Source organism: Ruditapes philippinarum, unplaced genomic scaffold (genome assembly GCF_026571515.1).
Source record: "Ruditapes philippinarum isolate M1 unplaced genomic scaffold, ASM2657151v2 ctg8828_1_1_1_1, whole genome shotgun sequence".
Classification (NCBI taxonomy): Eukaryota; Metazoa; Mollusca; class Bivalvia; order Venerida; family Veneridae; genus Ruditapes; species Ruditapes philippinarum.
In genome coordinates this window covers 30950-51502 of record NW_026859742.1, presented here as the reverse complement: position 1 = coordinate 51502, position 20553 = coordinate 30950, and the positions used below count along the sequence as shown (strand labels likewise).

General features: G+C 34.1%; 1 protein-coding gene across 1 annotated transcript; it reads left to right on the top strand.

Moving 5' to 3' along the window:
- The first annotated feature begins 13254 nt into the window (after positions 1-13254).
- Positions 13255-16227, top strand: LOC132757747 (uncharacterized). The gene is made up of 2 exons (XM_060749131.1): positions 13255-13409; positions 14765-16227. The coding sequence occupies exons 1-2, from the start codon at positions 13389-13391 to the stop codon at positions 15224-15226; spliced, it is 483 nt and encodes a 160-aa protein (XP_060605114.1). The 5' UTR covers positions 13255-13388; the 3' UTR covers positions 15227-16227.
- The last annotated feature ends 4326 nt before the right edge of the window (positions 16228-20553 follow it).

Below are 20553 nucleotides of genomic sequence, written 5' to 3'. Positions count from 1 at the left end.
CCCCCTTTAATATGATCCCACCAATTTTGCTAATCGGTGTTTTAGAGGTAACTCATTTTTTCTTTCTTACACAAGTAAGTCATATAAAGAATTTGTTAAAAAACTTTTCATTAAAAATCAGTCTCATTACATACCCTCTAGATTTTATCTGTTTTGAGTCTTGTGAAAATAACATGTATGTGTACTGTAGCCTCAATTGCCTTTACATAAATGGAATTGCCATGATAAAAAAACTTATAAAAAATTGAAAGACACAAGTCGAGAATCGTAATTGATTGGAACATTGAGGAGTGAGAGATAAGATGGAGCATTCATTGGATGGGTGAGGATAAAAGATTAAGGAAATGTTGGGGACCAAAATAGGGGCGGGGTGAGGGGAAAATTTGAGGCAGGTGGGGGGAACAGGGGGGGGAAGTTAAAGGGAAACCCAGATGGAGGCGGGTGGGGGAAATTTCAATTGGGCAGTTGGGGAAACCCAGATAGGGGCAAAAGAGGAAAAGGGAAAATTAAGGAGGTTGGAAAACCCAAAAGGCAGGTGTAACAAATTTTTGAGGCTTTTGAGGGAAAAGAGGGTGCATTGAGGGGAACAAGTTTGAGGAGTTGGGGAAAACCCCCAGAGGGAGATGGGGGGAACGAAAGAAAAAAGTTAGGGAAATAAAGATGGAGGCAAAAGGGGAAAAAGGGGAAATAAGTTTTGGGGGCGGGTTTGGGGGGAAAAGATTGTGGCTTTTTAGGGAACTGATTGAAGCAGAGAGGGAAACCCAAATGGGGCAATGGGGAACCAGGGGTTTCAGGGGGGGAATAAAATTAGGGGGTGTGTGGAACCGGGAGGAAAGGGGTGGGGGGAAACCCAATTGAGACGGTTGGGGGGGAACCAATTGGGGGAAAGTGAGGGAACAATGGAGAAGGTGAGGGGAAACCAGATTGAGACAGTTGAGGGTAACCAGATTGAGGCAAGTGAGGGGCACCAGAAGTAGGCAGGTGTGGTGAACAGAAAAGAGAGGACAAATGAAGCAGTATATGAAAGCCAGGAAATAAGCAGATTAGTAGATTACAATGATGAAGAATATAATGACTATGTAGAGTCTGATGACAGTTTTAAAGATCCTAATTATGTGTTTCATGAAAGCGATGATACTGATACAGATGAAGAAGATCTGTCTTTTATTGCTAGTTGTGAACTAGAAACAGGAGACATAAGTAGTCCAGGTATTCAACCAAAAAAACAAAAGACATCTTATTCATCAATAAATATGATAAGTTCATCCTCAACAGACATTGTGTGTGCAAGTGACAATGAATCTATAGCCAGTGAAAATGAATCTAATGCAAGCGATATAATTCCGACATGTCGGGGTTCCTTACTAAAAAATTGTGCCCTGTCAAAACCCAACAAAAATGGAAAACTAGGGTGCTACTGCCTATTAAGAATTGCAAATAAAAATGCCCAATTTTGGATGTTTAAAAGGGAAACACAAAAGACAGGATGCAAAAAATTTTTACGACAAGATTATTATTGTACATACTGCAAAAGGGCCCATCAGAAAAGTAAAAATTTAAACCCCTTTTACGGGTCTGTTTAAGGCAGATTCTAGAGTCAGTCAAAATTGAAAATTACATAAAAATCATAAGTAGGGGCCCAAGTAAAAGCTTTTACAAAAAAAAGGGAATTTTTAAGCAAAATTTAGGGGGTTTTCATTTAAAGGGAAATTTAAAGGGTTTTCTTGTTTGGGGGGGGACGCAAAAGCAAGTTAAAAGATTAAAAATTCCCAGTACTTACCATGCAACTTTTTGAAAAGAATTAAATACTGAAAAAGACATTGTGGTTATTAAAAATTTTTATAAAAAAAGTAAAGGGTTGTCTCCCAGGGGGAACATAAATTTCCCAAACCCATTTAGGTTTTAAAGGGAGCTTTTTAGTATTGTTTTAATAGGGGAAAGTCTGAGTGTATGCCCCATGATAGTTTTACAGTAAAGGGTTCAAAAAGATTTTTAAAAAGGATGTATGCTGCCTTAAAAGTAGAATTTTGGGGAAGAGAAAAGGCTAAAATTTAAAGATTTTCCCCAAGTATTCAGTCAGGGCAGAAATTGGCTGGGATTTGCTTTAAAATCCCAGGATAAAAGGGGAACCATTTTTTGATAGGAAAACCTAATGGGTTGAAAGCGAAATTTTTGGAATTATTGGGTAAGTACACCCAAAGCCCTTGTGTCTAAATGATGAAGCGGGTCCTTTCCTTGGGAAAAATTAAGGAACAACTTTTCCCTCACATAATCCAAGTAAAAAGGGGTTTTTGCTTTTTGGGAAAAGGGTAATAACACAAGTCAAAAAGGGGTGAAAACTTCAAAATATTTTTACCCGGGAAAATTGGATTCCCGGTTTTGAATTTTTTTTGTAAAAAAAGCCCAATCCCATAACCGACAAAAGTAAAAAAACCCCTTTAAAGGGGAAAAGTTTTGCGAACAAAATCCACTCAGAATAAAGGGGAAAGCGAAATTTTTGCGTTAATGATGCCCCAAATTTGAGCAGTTTGGAGGGGTTTAACCCAAAGCTGACTTTTTGGGTTTTTTGATCTTTTTAAAAAAAGAAAAAGAGTGAGGAAAAAGATTTTAAAATTACAAGTTTTAAAGTCGCCCAGATGGCAGAAATGAACGAGAGGGGAAGTTTGAGATGCATTGTCCACTTCAGATAGGATAATGGCTAAGAGGTAAAATATAAAACATATTTGTAATTTCAACCTTTATGCCCTGAACATTGACAAATTCATAGATATTTTTATTTATGTACATTCTGTAAATTGAACTTACAATAAAGGTTTTATGTTGAATATTAGTGGTAACAACCAGCAAGTTGATGTTGAGATGTTGAGACATCAACGTGCTGGATGTTTCCACTATGAAACAGTTTTTCACATTGCAAATACTTCCATTGGCAACCCCAAAATAAAATTAGACTCATATAAGTTCATGGATTTCTTCCAGGATTTTGGGAACATGCCCAATACCGTCATGGAATTGGGAATTTCAGCAGTGTTTTGTTAAAAATTGGGAAAAAAATGCATGACTGAAAATTTGCAGTGATTAAATGGATGCAAACAATTACTGTGTATGATGGCATCTACAAAGATTTAAGCACTATACAGTGAAGAAGCCCTTATTTGCAAAGATTTGAGAATTTTTATTCAATATTTTTTTTTATTTTATAACTTTCAATGGCAATATTTTCCTGTGGATTGGGGAAATAGCATACTATTTTCAGTTGAGAATATGACCCAATAATGGCTATAAAATAAACCAAAAATATCCCTGGTTCAATTGTATGTAGTTTGTTAAATACTGTTGTGTCTTTCATTTCTGTTTTCTTCACTTTTTGTTTGTTATTATGATATGTCAATATGTCATAAATTTCAGAATGGATATGGTGCTCAGTGCTGGGAAGTCCAGGAAAAATGTGGATGCTTTGTTTTTTTGCCCAAATGAAAAAAGGGCCCTAGACTTTAATTAAACCGGGGAAGATTGGGGGCATTTCAGGTCCCAACCCCTTTTTGTTTGCCAATTTAATATAAACCCCAACCTGTCAGGAAAGAAGATTTGAAAGAGATTTTGATTTTGTCCGGGTTTTGTTTCCCAAAGTTATAACCCCAAACGGGAAAAATTGGACGAAAACATGGGCTATTTGTTTCCCCAGGTAAAAAAAAAAAAAACCCCATTTTATTTAAAACCCCTACCAAAATATTTCCCAAAGGTCTAAAATTGATAAAAATTTTTTTGTTTTTTCATTTCCAAATCGGGTTTTTTAAAAAATTTAAATTTTAACACTGAATAAAGGTTTGCAAAACCCTTTTCTAAAATAAAATGATTTTTTTCCTTAAAAGAAAAGAAATTTTTAAAAAAAATTTTAAAGGACCCCAGCCCAAAAATGAACTTAAATTTAATATGAAAAGGTAAAAAATGTATATTTTGGGCCAAGAGACCTTTCCCAGTATAAAACATGAAAACTTAAATTTTTGTGTTTTCTGAAGGAAAATTTACTTTTTTTAAAGGGGGAAAAATTTAAAACAAAATTTTTAGTTTTATTATTTTTTTTAATAAATTTATTTTTAAAAGAAAAATTGTTTAAGAACTTTATCATTTTTGTTAGCATAAATGGTCATGCCTCGACCCAAACTTTATTTTACTTTCCCCACTTTTTTGGGATAGAAATTTAAACGACAGTGGGTTTAAAATTTATTGAGGTTTATTTTAAAGACATAGCTATGGTAATTTAAAAACTAAATTATATACTTGTTGGGAAATTTACAATACTGTTATTTGAATATTTGACAATTGAATTTATTAACAGTTTAACACTAATTAAAATTAGTAAACTGTGAACAGTCTTTCTTCTTTGTGACTCAATTTTAATCTTAAACTGGCGTACCTCCAGAAGTAAGGAAGTGTTATCAAGTACTGTGGAGTACAGTGTCCTAGCCATACCGGGTCATACAGAGTAGCCCACTATTGACAGATGTCGTAATAGCATATTTCAGCTAAATAGTAGTGGTGTAACAATACAGCAAAAACCGTATTGCAATTGATTGCCATTTTGCTGAAGCGTATTGCAATATATTGCAATACGTATTGTCGTGTATATGTTTTGATGTAAAGATGGAGTAACATTTATATATTATTATTATATGTATATATTTTTAGTAGAAACTTAATAAAAATGTCAGGAATAAATAGAAAGTAGTGTCTCACAATTTGATAAACAAAACTAGTCGCGTGTTCACGACCTTTCACATATGGGCCGCTTATGTAAATTATGCCGCCGCTTATTGACTTTTAAGTGTACTAGTTGTCGGATACTTTTATCTTACGTTGGCGCCAACAAAATTTGCCAATTAAAGATTTTATGTGAAATTTGTACAAAATTAGAAGGCAATTAATTGAAAATGATGATTTTTATAAAATACCGGTTTTCCAAAAATCGTACCGCGGTTCGAAATTTATTTTTTCATATTGCAATATATCGGTATACCGGTAAACCGTTACACCCTTACTAAATAGATCTATATATAGACTTTGACAGTCGTCCGAAACAAGTATCATCAGTCCCTCTAACCCCAACAATTTCTATTTTATATAGAACATTGTTATATTGGTGATCGTTTCATTGTTCGTAAATACAATATCGTTCACTACAGTCAAGTACGATTATTGGTCGCCAAGTCTTCAGCACGTTACCACATTTTTAAGCAGATTAAAGGGCCTGGTACCATATAGCTGGACCGTAGCGTAACAATATTTTGCATGCAGAATTGTTTAGTGGACCTGTACCAATTTTGTTCAAATCACAACCCCTGGCCCTGTCCCAAGGCTTATTATTCTTAGCTGGACTAATTGAAGAATAAGGAGAGCTATTGTACTCGCCCTGGCGTCGGCATCACACTTTGGTTAAGTTTTTGCGTGGAAGTTGCTATAAGTAAAGGATGTATGTATTGGATTGAATTCTCAAGTATCTGAGGGGCATATATGTTAATAATAGATGCATTTATTGGTACAGATTTTGCTAGCATCTTAAGAGCACAGTTATTCAAGGTATATACCTTTTGGTTAATTTTTTTACAGATTGTAGTCCTTTTATTGCTCAGTGGTTATTTTCAGTTTTTGAGTGCAAGATGGCTTATATCTTAGTATAAAAAAATATGCATATTGACAAAGTTTCATTCAATGATGATTCATTAAATAGTCGAGCATGCTGTCTAATGGACAACTCTTGTTATATATTGATATATAGTAAAACTTTAACAAGAACCACCGCCGGGCGGGGGCAACGCTCGACTTTTTACTTTTTCTAAACGCAAACATAGAAAGGTTTGAACATATATATTGATGTTTCCTTTTTATAAATTTAGTTGGTCTGTTTTATCACATTAGTTTTGTTTATATATTTTGTATATATATGAATAGAAACATTAAGCATATTTCTAAAAATAGCAACAGTACGCAATTTCTAAAAATAGCAACAATGACGCAATTTCTAAAAATAGCAACAATGACGCAATTTCTAAAAATAGAAAAAATGACGCAATTTCTAAAAATAGAAAAAAATGACGCAATTTCTAAAAATAGAAACAATGACGCAATTTCTAAAAATAGAAAAAAAATGACGCAATTTCTAAAAATAGCAACAATGACGCAATTTCTAAAAATAGAAAAACATGACGCAATTTCTAAAAATAGAAAAAATGACGCAATTTCTAAAAATAAAAAAACATGACGCAATTTCTAAAAATAGAAAAAAAATGAAACAATTTCTAAAAATAGAAAAAAAATGACGCAATTTCTAAAAATAGAAAAACATGACGCAATTTCTAAAAATAGAAAAAATGACGCAATTTCTAAAAATAGAAAAACATGACGCAATTTCTAAAAATAAAAAATGACGCAATTTCTAAAAATAGAAAAAACATGACGCAATTTCTAAAAATAGAAACAATGACGCAATTTCTAAAAATAGAACAATGACGCAATTTCTAAAAATAGAACAAAAATGACGAAATTTCTAAAAATAGAAAAAAATGACGCAATTTCTTAAAATAGCAACAATGACGCAATTTCTAAAAATAGAAAAAAAAATGAAGCAAATTCTAAAAATAGCAGCAATGACGCAATTTCTAAAAATAGAAAAAATGACGCAATTTCTAAAAATAGAAAAACATGACGCAATTATATACATGCATATATATATATATATATTTATATATATATATATATATTTATATATATATATATATATATATATACCTGCATATATGTATATATATACACACACACATTTATATATATAATTTATATAATACATATACTATACATACACACACACCGATAAATGCACAATCTGAGAAAATTCAGTAATATAACCTTCAAGGTCAAGGTCATTAAAGAGCCCAAGCAAATTTGGGTTTGATAAACAACAAGGTCTGGTCCTTAAGAATGTTCTGTTATAATATGAAGTTTATCCCTTCAAAAATAGCAAAGTTACAGTCAGTTACTGCCAAAACAATGAAAATTTCAATAATTTGACCTTCAAAGGCAATGTCATTAATGAGTGAAGGTCAAGGTCTTTCGGTATATTTTTACAGTTATCTTTGAAGATTATTATGTTCAAGTTTGAAGACAATCCATTCAAAAATAACAAAGTTACAGCCAAATAATAATAGCCAAAAAAATGAAAATTTCAATAATTTGACCTTCAAAGTCAAGGTCATTGATGAGTGAATGTCAAGGTCTGACTGGTTATTTTTAAATACATATACTATACATACACACACACCGATAAATGCACAATCTGAGAAAATTCAGTAATATAACCTTCAAGGTCAAGGTCATTAAAGAGCCCAAGCAAATTTGGGTTTGATAAACAACAAGGTCTGGTCCTTAAGAATGTTCTGTTATAATATGAAGTTTATCCCTTCAAAAATAGCAAAGTTACAGTCAGTTACTGCCAAACAATGAAAATTTCAATAATTTGACCTTCAAAGGCAATGTCATTAATGAGTGAAGGTCAAGGTCTTTCGGTATATTTTTAACAGTTATCTTTGAAGATTATTATGTTCAAGTTTGAAGACAATCCATTCAAAATAACAAAGTTACAGCCAATAATAGCCAAAAAAATGAAAATTTCAATAATTTGACCTTCAAAGTCAAGGTCATTGATGAGTGAATGTCAAGGTCTGACTGGTTATTTTTAAGGGATATCCTTGAAGATTATTATGTTCAAGTTTGAAGACAATCCATTCAAAAATAACAAGTAACAGCCAATAACAGCATGAACAAGCAAAAAATTGGACTTTTAACCTTGAAGGTCAAGGTCATTTATATGGATGAAGGTCAAGGTTAGTGTGGTCTACTGAAAGGTCTTGTCCCAAGGGTTGTTGTGGCCAAGTATGAAGACAATACACCAAGAAATAAAAAAGTTATGATCCAGGTACAAGTTTTCGGACGGCAACGGCAACGGCAACGGCAACGGAGACGGCAACGGCAACGGCAACGCCGACCTGACTATAACAATACCTCTACTTTTTTTTTCAAAAAAAAAAAAGTCGAGCTAAAAATCATCTCCTACTGTACTATTAGGTCTAGAGCTGAGATACTTTGCTTGTAGCATTGTATAGTGAACCTCTACCAAGTTTGTTCAAATTATGACTTCTGGGAGAAAAATAGCTCCGCCCCAGGGCTTATTTTCTATATAGAATTATGTATAGTAAGTTCAAAAATTTTCTCCAAAGAACCATTCGGCCCAGAGCTGAGATATATCAAACTGTCAGTGATTCTTTTTTTCTCAAAGTTTGTGACATATGAAGAAAACAATCATTATTAATCTTGCTTGTTGAGTTTTTTTCCACAGTTTGATTTTAGCTCACCTGAGCCAGTAACGAGGGGTTAAATATGTAAAAATCTTATGTACAATAGTATACAAATGTAGTACTGTAAAGTATAGTATAATATATATAGTATTATATACATTATTTTGTACAGCACAGTATAATATACATGTAGCACAGTATAGTATAATCTAAAATAACATTTATATAAAATTTAGTGTATTGTAACAGAGTAAAGCATACAGTATTGTATAATATAATATGATATTAAATGATATGATATTATATGCTATAATAATATTATATAATATAATATAACATTGTAGAATATTGTACATAATATTTCAGTGTAGAACAATATGATATAATAATGTGTGGTTTTTGCACCTGCCAAATGGTCAATCATACTTCACGAGATAATCATGAAAAATTCAAGAATAATTCTTGTATATATTTCATGATGTCTTCATGAGGAAACCTTGAAGTGCAAATGAGACAAATGCATCAACAACTCTCAGTATCTCAATAAGTGATCTACAGTTTTCTGACCAAAAACATTATGTATAAAGTTTTAAAAGAATACCTTCAGCAATTGTATAAATACAAGATATCAAGCAACGGAGAGTAGGTGAGCTTGCTGTCCTACAGTATTTACAGGTGCATGTGAACTGTAACAATATTACTACATTATGATACTTTGATATGCTATTCCTCACATAAACATTGAACCCTGTACAAAACTTATTCTAAAACCTTATTTGCTTTTTTTCTGAGCAATTTTTCCAATTTCCAAGTAATTAAGAACTATCATAATATTATAAAAAATATCTCCAGGATCAAAGTCAGAATTTGTTTCCATCAAAAATGTTTGTAGTATTATGTTCTGTTGACATTTTTCACTGTCTATTAAAATGATTTCACTCAAGAATAAAGCTTTTGTTTGTTTGTTTTTTTTCGTCTTACTTGACCTGAGCTAGCTTAAGGACTTCAGCGTACCCGGTGTTATGTTACGATTTTATACCGCAAGTGGAACGACACAAATTTTTTGTTGTTGTTGGGTTTAAAGTCGCACCAACACTGTAAAGGTCATATGGCGAGTTTCCAGCTTTACTGGTTGAGGAAGACCTCAGGCGCCCCTCTATGCCCTATTTCAGGCACGAACGGACACCTGAGTAGAACCACCAACGTTCCCGAAGCTAGCTGGATAGCTTCCTCGCATAAAAGAATCCAAAGTCCCTGGCGGGATTCGAACCGGACCCACATCAATGAGGGGCAAGTGGTTTGAAGTCAATGACCTTAACCACTCGGCCACGGACGCCCATAATTATGTAGTACATGTATTTCGAAGCCAGTCTTGAGCATGAAGTGCTTACAGTGAGCTATTGTGAAAGCATGATATCCGTCGTCTCTCCGGACATCCATTTTGATTTTACATAAGCGTCTATCAGAAAATTTTTAAAAATCTTCTGTGACCATGAGTTTAAATTCTTTAAGTGCTCGTTAGGTCATGGTCAAAGTGACATTGAATGTGAAAAAAATATATTAAATAAGTTTTTATTATAACTGGATTACCGTACAGTTTTCAAACTTCAAATGATTGCTTACCATATTAACCTCTATTGTTTTTGAGGTCACATGGTCAAAGCTCACTCGCTTTAAAATGGGCTATGTCAAAGCTCAAGGTCATTCGCTTTAAAAAGGGCTATAACAAAGCTCAAGGTCATTCGCTTTAAAAAGGGCTAAGGACCACAATACAGGTTTGCTTTCAACAGCATGTCCAGTTCACTTGACTTATTTTTCAACTGATTTGATGAGAACCAGTGAAATTGTCAATACAGAGCCTTAATATGTTACTTGGCAAAAATTACTGTGTATGCAAATAACAATTGTACAAAGAAATGTTGAAATATAGCAGGGGTATCAAATTGAAACTTATTTTAGGACTGCATGCCTGATAACCTACCAAGACGTGTCACGGTGCTCGTACCGTACTTATCATGTTTAGAATGTAAGTGTAAAAGGCACGCCTGTCATCTGTATGCTTTATTGGGTATAAGTACCATTTGAAAACAAAAATTGCCTGCAACTAAATCATATTAAATCTTGGTCATAAAGCAATAACAATGAGTTGTACAGCTCAAGTGCCGAACTGCTATCGGATGGCATTTCTAAATCTGGTTTAAGCAAGTGAGCTAGTTGCTTGAAATGCTCGCTACACACCACCTTAGGAACAGTATATAGATCCTGGCAAACTCGAACATCGTTTATGTCAGCGGCCATACCGTATTCACGATTCCCGTACAATTCTGGGACATGGAACATCATTTCTGGTTTACCACAAAGGATTTCTGCATTTCGTTGTGGTCGCACATTGTGTAAGTTCCAGTTTCTGGCGATTCGGTCCAGCTCTGCCTGAAGCACGTCTGTAAAACAAAATCTTATACACTCTACCTGCACAGGATCAAAGGCATCGAAGTGTCCTGCATCGCGTAAATCTTTAAATGTATTAATCCACCAGTTTAATCCCTGACTTCTTAAATAGCCCCACCACCGTTCAATTCGCTGGTTTGAAGTACTCCGTCCGTAGATAAAACTTTTAATTCCCGCTAGAGAATCTTGGTGGTTAAACCGTAACAATGGCTGTAAGACAGCTATTATAGAGTTTTCTGTACCACAGTCTGCACGAATAATTCTCGGAACACAAGAGTTCGTTTTGACAGTTTCAAGAAAGTAGTTTCGGCACGGTGTATGTTCTTCTTCTTAACCGATGAGCCCTTCTTGCTTCAACACCTTCAGGATCGAGTTGTCTGAGTAATAACATAACATCATTTCGTTTAACTTTTAAATGATAGTCATTTTTAAGTCTTTGCCACATACTGCGATATCCTATACAGCTCCCACTAAATAAAAGTTCTTTTTCTATTATGTCCTTAACACAGTGTTCTGGTGCGTATGTAACTTGTCGACGGCGTAGACTCTGTTGTTTGAGAATACGTTTAAGCTGACTAAGACTCAAACGAATATTATGGCGACAAAATAAGAGCAGGACAATCTCTACGTACTTGAAACCAGCAAAGAAATATTCCTTTATCAATTCTAACCTAGTCAATACATTTCCTGACGGTGGTAGAACTGAAGTTAGCATAGCTGATGTTAACGAAACTTCTGTTGCCATGAGAATGAGTACTATCAGCCAGGTAGCCATTTTCACCTGAAAACAATTTAAATATGCTTTTAGCAACAGTGCCTTACTATATCAAGGGACTGTGTATGCCTGAAATGTAACCATGTAAAGTTTACAAAACTTTAAACAGATTTAAACAAAACAGAAGTCATATACTATATGCAGTATCCAAACCACAGGTAAATTCTGATTTAGACTACTAGATCGCTCTTTATATATTCAAATTGTAATTTCTAGAACGTCTGTTGCCAGCAGTACTTTAATACATGCGAACAATCTTGTTTAGAGACCACAGGCCGGTGACGTTTTAGTATGTGGGTAAAAAATCGCAATGGTTCGATGTTCAATTAGTGATGTATCCCCCAAGTTTTCACATTCAAACCAATGCGTTTCAAAATCGCATTTCACAATCGTATCATGTTGCCATTGTATTTTTCGCCATAGTACCATCATGCAGCGATTTTGTTCAAAGTTAGCAGTAGTTACATATAATTGAAAGTGAAAATGAACGTGATTTTAAACTGTGCAGAATAAATATTTTAAGCTGTTTACACAGTTTGCCTGCACTAAATTTTCGTTTATAAAAGTGAATACATAATTATATGAATTAGTTATAACTTCTTACAATAAAAAACGTACCTGTACATTTGCAAGCTCTATAGGGTAAGTAACGTAAAGACAACGGGCAGAAACTGTAGCGTAAGTAACGTAAAGACCACGGGCAGTTCTATGCTGTGTTGTGTCTGCCGATCACGCTATATATATAATAGCTAATAAATAAATATTTAATTTTAAATTTTAATAATTAGAAATTAATAATTAAGTTTTTATTTTTAAATATTAATTATTAAGTTTTAATTATTAATTATTAAGTTTTAATTATTAGGTATTAATTTAAAATGGCCCTCCAGGGCTTCCATAAGTTTGATAGTTGTACAAGAGCAGAGAAAATGTATATGTAATATGCAGAGACTTAAGTTCAATACAAGTCTGATCAATATCTTGTAGATTATCACAGTATTGTTCATGTGTCCCTTTGCCGATATGCTAGTCACAAGTGGATGTCAGAGAGGCAGTGTTACTGCTTATGAACACACTCAAATAAAACAAAATTTGCAATTTTCTCTGTTTGCAAAATGTTGTCATTTCATTCAAATTCTTCCTTTATAATTGTCAAGTGTTCCTAAAAGGAAGATCTATTTTTGTGCAAAAGCATAACTTGGAGCAACTTAGCATAACTGTTCTATGAAAAGGGGAGCAATCTTACTGACCCCCGCGTTAGAGGTGGCATACTATATAAATCCAAATATTTTCAATGTCCACTGACATATTACATATGTATTTTGCATACTTGTTTACCATTATGACCCCAGTATACGAACAAAAACAAAAGCCGAAAACTCAAGAAACACTTTTGCCAGAATTATGGTTCTTTCACATTTAGAATATGCATTATTATTATTATAAATCTGTGCCAAGGCTTAGCTACCACCCCAGATATTTTCAAAGTACATTGGCATATTTCATTTATATTTTGCACACTTGTTTACCAACATGATGACCACAACTGTAGTGAGCAGTGGGCTAGAATTACTACCCTTTTTCACTTAGAAGATTTATACATTACTTGACCTTATTGGATATGAACAATTTCCACAAGATGGCTTGTACATATTCATATACTATCGAGCATTGAGAATAGTGAAGAACACTGTCTTCCTACAGCTCTAGTACCATTTCTAAAACCACAGTTAAGAAAGTGATTTATTTTTCAGAAGAGAAGAGAAAGGATTACGTCACTTGTTGAGAAATTAAAGGCTAAGAAAAAGTCAAGGTCCATGACTGAAAATATTACAATGGTGAGTATGAAAAACTCATAATTTAACTATAATTTCAAAATACAAAAAAGTTCCTATGAGAACATGTCAGATGCATTTAGAGACCATGCCAGATATCGGAGGAACAGTTGTATTGATAAGTTCTGCATACGTACAGCATAAAATTGGGTTAGAAGCTAGGCCAATAAGGTCTTATAATGAAAAACCGTATTTGGTCATTACAGGCTATGTCTTTGTCCCCTACTTTTCCAAAGAAAAACAGTTGGGTATAGAGATGGACAATATCTGTCCATCTGTCACACTGCATAATGTGAGCCATAATTCTTGCATATCAGACTGGCGTTTCCGTGAGTTTTACCCATGCCGGAAATTTCATCTGGCATGGGGGATGCCAGATGAATCGCGTGCTGCACAATGGCACGCTTAGGATGACGTCATTTTACCGTTATGAATGAAGTTGTAATTCATACGCTGTTGTAAGAAAGTAGTTACGGTTGTTATGATATAAATTTCCATTGAAATTAAAGATAAATAATTTAAAATATAATGGAAATATGGTAGAATATGCAAGAAAAAATATCTGACATATGTTTGCGGGTTCGGATCGGAATATCCGTCCCTCGGTCACCCGCCCATGGGCGGTAACTCGGCAAGCCTCGTTACCGCCCAATGGGCGGGTCACCTCGGGACGGATATTCCGATCCGAACCGCAAAATATGACAGATATTATTAGTCTGTCACCTGTCAGGGATTTAAAAAAAAAAACATAACATATGATATGTAAATATATAAACACTAAGTTTATTGTATAATAGGAAAACCTTATAAAGGTACCAGCCATATTTACTGCCAGAGATTTATAACTCTTGCTCAGAATGTTTATAGCCCGCCCACCTAGCTCAATAGGGAGAGCGCAGATCTATGGATCTCGGGATTGTGAGTCCGATACTTGGGCTAGCTAGGCACATGTTCTCCGTGGCTTTTTGATAAACAACATTTTGTCTTAAATCATCCGTCCTTCTCCTCGGATTCATGTGAGGAAGTTGGCAGTTACTTGCAGAGAACAGGTTTATACTGGTACAGAATCCAGGAACACTGCTTAAGTTAACTGCCTGCCGTTGCATAACTGAAATTCTGTTCAAAAGGGGCTCTAAACCCAGAACAAACAAAAAATGTTTATATTTATACCATGCATGTGAAATTGAATAATGTCTGGTCAAAAGCTAGGTCAGTAGGTCATATAATTGAAAAACATTATCCATTTCATTTTGAATGACCGCGTAATGCTCCCACTATAATTTCAGACAGCCTTGTTACTTTAAAAATAACCATTGAACTGAAATATTTGTCACTATATTTCACACTTTATATTTCAGAATAAACCAGTTACAAGACGAGGTAAACACACACACTACAAGCTGTACTTAGGCTGGCAACACTTTGACCGTGAGAAGTATCGGGTAGTAACTGTGAAGAGAGGTGGAGGAACGCGAATGATTGAATATAAGTCAGATGAACCAATATGTGTCAAAAGTATCATAGAGGAGGGAAAGAAACGCTTCTTTCCAAACAATGAAAGCCAACAGGGAAAACTGAGTGAAATGGAGATAGGTCTAGCAAATTTTGCTGGAAATGAAATAACTGACTTTGAGGACTTGGAAGGAAATCCTTGCAGTTTCCAGGGTTACCTAAAGGCTCATGGATTATATTCTTCGCAGTCTCATCTGTATATGCGCACAAGAAAGAAAAGTATTGAGAGCCCACCATCATTCTATGTGAATGGAATTCAGGCTGGAACTGTCAAAATTAAGTATCAGAAAACAGTTGCATCCGTGTGACTCTACTATATCCTGTTACTCAACTCTTTCTTGCTATAATATGGTTCATGATCATGAACAGGAATTTGAGCATTTTCATTCACAAGAGCATGGATTTTTCGTAACTGAAATCGAAAATGATAATGTGAAGTATTCTATCCACAGTCTCAAAATGTCACCACTGAAAGGCAAAACAATGTGTTGTTTTATGGACCAGATGTTATATTTGGCATTGAAGAAGATAGTCCGAATTTCTTATAACTGGGTGTTTCAGACCCACCAATTCATGATGTGAAGTACATTTGGGGAAAAAAACAATGACATAATTTATGCTGACTGCAATAAACAATCCATAAAAGTAAAAGAAGAAGGGGTCTACACACTGAGCATTGAAGCTGGCACACTCAAAGTTTTCATAGGGCAACCTGTTGTGGTGACCTTTTCTGGCAGTACTGTCCATTATGAGGTAGTTACATCTGCAACAGTCAGTAACCAATACTCTGCTACAAGGTTCACAATTGGATGGAGAGAGTTCCTAAGCAGTTACAGCGCTTGATACAGCAAATGTGATGGACATTTCATCCACTGATAACAATGTCTTTATCAACACCATGGACTTAAACACCAATATTGATGTTTCTTTTATAGTTGAAGAGAAATGGCCCGGACAAAATAAAGGTATGGAAATTAACAAAGGGCAATGACTCAAAAATTAAGAAGTGCAGAGTACCGGTCCTTGTGCACTGCACTTCGGGTTATTGAAAGAAGCATGCATACCAAGTTTGAAGTCAATCAGACTTATACTGACTCAATTATGCTCCGAACAAGCTTTATGGGACTAAATATTGTTACAGGTACTTCAGGACATACTTTATGCAGCTTTGAAAACATCTGAGACTAAGGAACTAAACTTCGGTATCAGACTATCAGTAGCTTCTTTTGAATTTGCCATGTTTTGTTTTCAAACTCAAATGATTGGGAAGTACAATTGGTACAAAGTGGTTCTACTGACCACAGTGAAACAAAATGATATATAAAGAAATTAGGAAAACTGTATGTTCAATGTATGTTTTGCATAAATTTTATTATACTGAATGTGTTTATCTACACAACTGGAGTGACAAAGCTGTAGAGTATTTTATTGTATGTGGTACAATAGTAAAAGAGATTTAAAGAACACATTTAATGGTGGCTGTTAGCTGACAGCATCAAATATAATTATAAACTAAATTATTTTAACTTATGAATATGAATTGATGATTAAATACACCTGAACACTTTTGTTCCATACAGAAACATGAAATCATTACATTTAGATAGGGAATTATATTAAGTCTATATACATGTACAATAACATAAAATATCATGTACACTAAAGGATGGTGTAATCTACATTGAATCAGTCGTCATTGATAAGAAAATGTATTTACCAAATTCATTTGTGATTTACATAACATATTTCAAAGGTTATCAGTAACATTTTTTGTATTTTAGGAACCAAGGCATGTGCCAAAGTTGAAGACCTAATAACAAACACACGACTGTGTAACGACATTCAAACTTTCAACTGACCCACAGACATCTGACTTCGAGGCATATCATAGTGTTGTAAACCATTTCGCCCCCAAACTGCATTTGTACACGTTTCATGGTCAATTATGCAGGTCAGTATATAATTTCAATAACAAAGGAAATGTCTGCCTATAGATATACATTGTACTATGCTCATCCACGAGTAAAATTTTAATCATGGAAATTTATTTAAAGCCATAAAATTCTTACTGAATATGTCTAATTTGAATAAAAGAGTGAATTTAACTATGTATAGGAGCTTTGTTCCCTTATAGCCGTTTAGCAAATTGTTACTTCCTTATAATAAAAAATGACACTGTATATTCATACTGTGACCACCTAAAATGTGTAGAATTGTAAGCATAGCCAGGCTGTCCAGCACCGTCTGACAAAAAAATTAGAGCAAATTTTAGGGCAATTTATAAGAAATTTTAGGGCTAAATTAGGAAATTTAGGGTATATAAAAGAAATTTAGAAATTTTATGGCTAAAGTTTTGAATTTTATAACTATAATTATGGCCTCAAAAGACCATGATATGGGCTCAACTTTACATATTTGACACAAAAGTAACTCACAAATAATACTCTAGTTCGGTTTTAGCAAAGGTGTTACCAGTGTTCCATAGTCACCAGTGAAGAAAGGGATTCATTTGTCAACTGCCTTTAAAGAGAGCCTAAAAACTACACTAAAGCATAACTAGAATGAAAATATTTTCAAAGTTATAAGTATCCCGGAAGAACCAATATTCAACAAACAAATATCATAGTATTGCAAGCAATCCATAAGTCCCCTACCGGTTAGAACCCCAGCAACATTCTGATGGGCCATTCAATTTTACCAGTGAATGAATGACATGAATGAACTTAAATCTTTTGAGTTCTAAGTATGTCTATATCACAGTAATGTGTTAAGTTTCCCTGCCTAGTTACGAAGGAAATTATGTTTATACAACCTTGTCATATTATTACGATGTGAGATTTTAAAGTAAATCCTATAAGCAATGAATAAGTTGGAGTAAACTAGAAATGTGTCCATAGTACACGGATGCCCCCACACGCCACTGTTCTGTCAATCTTATGACTCAAATACTTTTTGGACTACATTGGCCTCAAGTTGAAAACAAAAAATCAACAACGGGCCATAATTCTGTTAGATTTGGCCGCAGCAAAAATTCCTTCATTTACTACCATCTAGACATGAAGGTTGTTCATCCCTAAAAGTTTAAGCAAAATCTGCCATTCGGTTTAAGAGGAGTTGCATTCACAAAATTTCTACATAGTATATAGTGACAACATCAACAAAGGTCCATAATTCTGTTAAATATGGTCGCAGCAAAAATTCCTTCCTTAACTTCCATCTACACATTAAGGTTGTTCTTCCCTGGAAGTTTAAGCAAAATCTGCCATCCGGTTTAAGAGGAGTTGCGTTCACAAAATTTCTATATGGTATAGTGAAAAAATCAACAAAGTGCCATAATTCTGTTAAATTTGGTCGCAGCAAAAATTCCTTCCTTTACTACTATCTACACATTAAGGTTGTTCTTCCCTGTACGTTTAAGCAAAATCTGCCATCCGGTTTAAGAGGAGTTGCGTTCACAAAATTTCTACATAGTATTATAGTGACAACATCAACAAAGGTCCATAATTCTGTTAAATATGGTCGCAGCAAAATTCCTTCCTTAACTTCCATCTAACATTAAGGTTGTTTCTTCCCTGAAGTTTAAGCAAAATCTGCCATCCGGTTTAAGAGGAGTTTGCGTTCACAAAATTTTCTATATGGTATAGTGAAAAAAATCAACAAAGTGCCATAATTCTGTTAAAGTTGGTCGCAGCAAAAAAATTCCTTCCTTTACTGCATCTACACATTAAGGTTGTTCATCCCTGTAAGTTTAAGCAAAATCTGCCATCCGGTTTAAGAGGAGTTGCTTTCACAAGATTTCGGGACTTACGGATGGACAGACGGAAAGACGGACAGACATACAAGTGCAACGCTATATGCTCCCACTTTGTGGGGGCATAAAAATACCAATTTCTCGAAAAAAATCTAAGTTCAAGGGGCACATAATTCTGGAAATAGTCTTGCTAGAGTATTTAACCTTCTAAAAAATGTTGAGTGATAATAATCAAAATATATACATGTATGAAGTTTGAAGTAGATGATTCATTAGGAAATAAAGAAGTTATTTAAAAAAGACAACATTTTTTTTCCATAAAAATTCTAAGTTCAAGGGAGGTAATACTGATAATTTTTGTGCTAGAGTTGTAAACCTTGTCAAATATGATGTGGTTGATGACCAGAAACTTATATTATATAGTTTGAAGTAAACACCTACAGAAATAAAAGAACTTTATAGTGAAAAGCTTGAAAAATTTAAATCAGAAATCTTGAAATTCAGGCTATTTGTTGCCATAGCAACCAGAGAAATTTTCAACAAAGGAAGAAAAGATGTGCATAATCTCCAGACTGTCCATCTACCCATATTTCAAGTTTTCATAAAAAAATTTCAGTAAAATTTTTGTTATCGTGGGTCCAGTTTATGTTTTTAAATTTTCCATATTTTTTAGAATTTTTTCCTACAACCAAAAGATTAAAACAAAAGCTATAGTATTCTCCTTTTTTAAACAATCCAATCTGAAAAAACACCAACGGGGGGTCATGCACCCACTTTTTTACTATTTCAATTTCGCATACCCTTTAAATTTAAAGGGTGATCACCCCCTATCCCAAAACCCATTTCCATCCCGGTCTCTCAAAAAAAACAAAAACCCAAAATTCAATTTTTAAAAACTAAAACAAAACTGTCATTGAAAATTAAAAAATATAATTAAAAAATTTTAAACCCTCAAAAATCCACTTCAAATTTTCAAAACTTTTTATTTTTAAATTCACCCTGGCCAATTCGAAACTAAACAGCCGAAACTGTGTACTGCCTCCTACATGTTAATGTGTACAAAAAGGGCAGCTGAAGGTGTCACTTCTTAGTACGCCAATTGGGTAGCAAAATGGTTAAAGAATCCAATCATTACTACCTGTTTACCTTACCCACTATGGAAACTTGTCTAGATCTGCCAGCTGGTATCACTTACAAAAGATCTGTTCTACAGTCATCACTTGAAAATAAATGTTGCTTCCTTGGAAATTTTTTTATCACAATTTTAAAAAGGTGACTATTTTGATATAGTCAAAGTAGGACAATTTTCATTGCTCCATTTAAAACCGTTTTCAATTTTCATTGCTCCATTTAAAACAAACAGTTTCTGATTATTTTTCTGATAACATATGACAATTAATCAAGTATAGCATTTCTGCATGAGTTGAAGTAAGTACAACATGTGACTTTATGCAATTTAGTCACACATGACATCAACTCCACTGTGTTTGAATGAAACTTAGTTGTTTCGCGATATGTTTATCACAAAAGATAAAAAAATAGGAATTTAAGTGAAACAAGAGGATGGCGATGGCCCTGAAGTCGCTCACCTGTATATAAGCCCCCGGAGCGGGGCTAGTTTAAACCCCAGGGCTTTTAGTTGAACAAACTTTGTAGACACTCACTAGAAGATGCTTCGTGCTTAATATCTAAACTCTAGCTATTTGAGTTTTTTCAAAGAAGATTTTTAAGTTTTTGTTATACACATAAAAGGAAAATGAATGACACCCGGGGCGGGGCCAATTTTGACCCCAGGGCTTTTATTACAACAAACTTGGTAGACACCCACTAGAAGATGTTTCATGCTTAGTATCTAAACTCTAGCTATTTGGTTTTTTTCAAAGA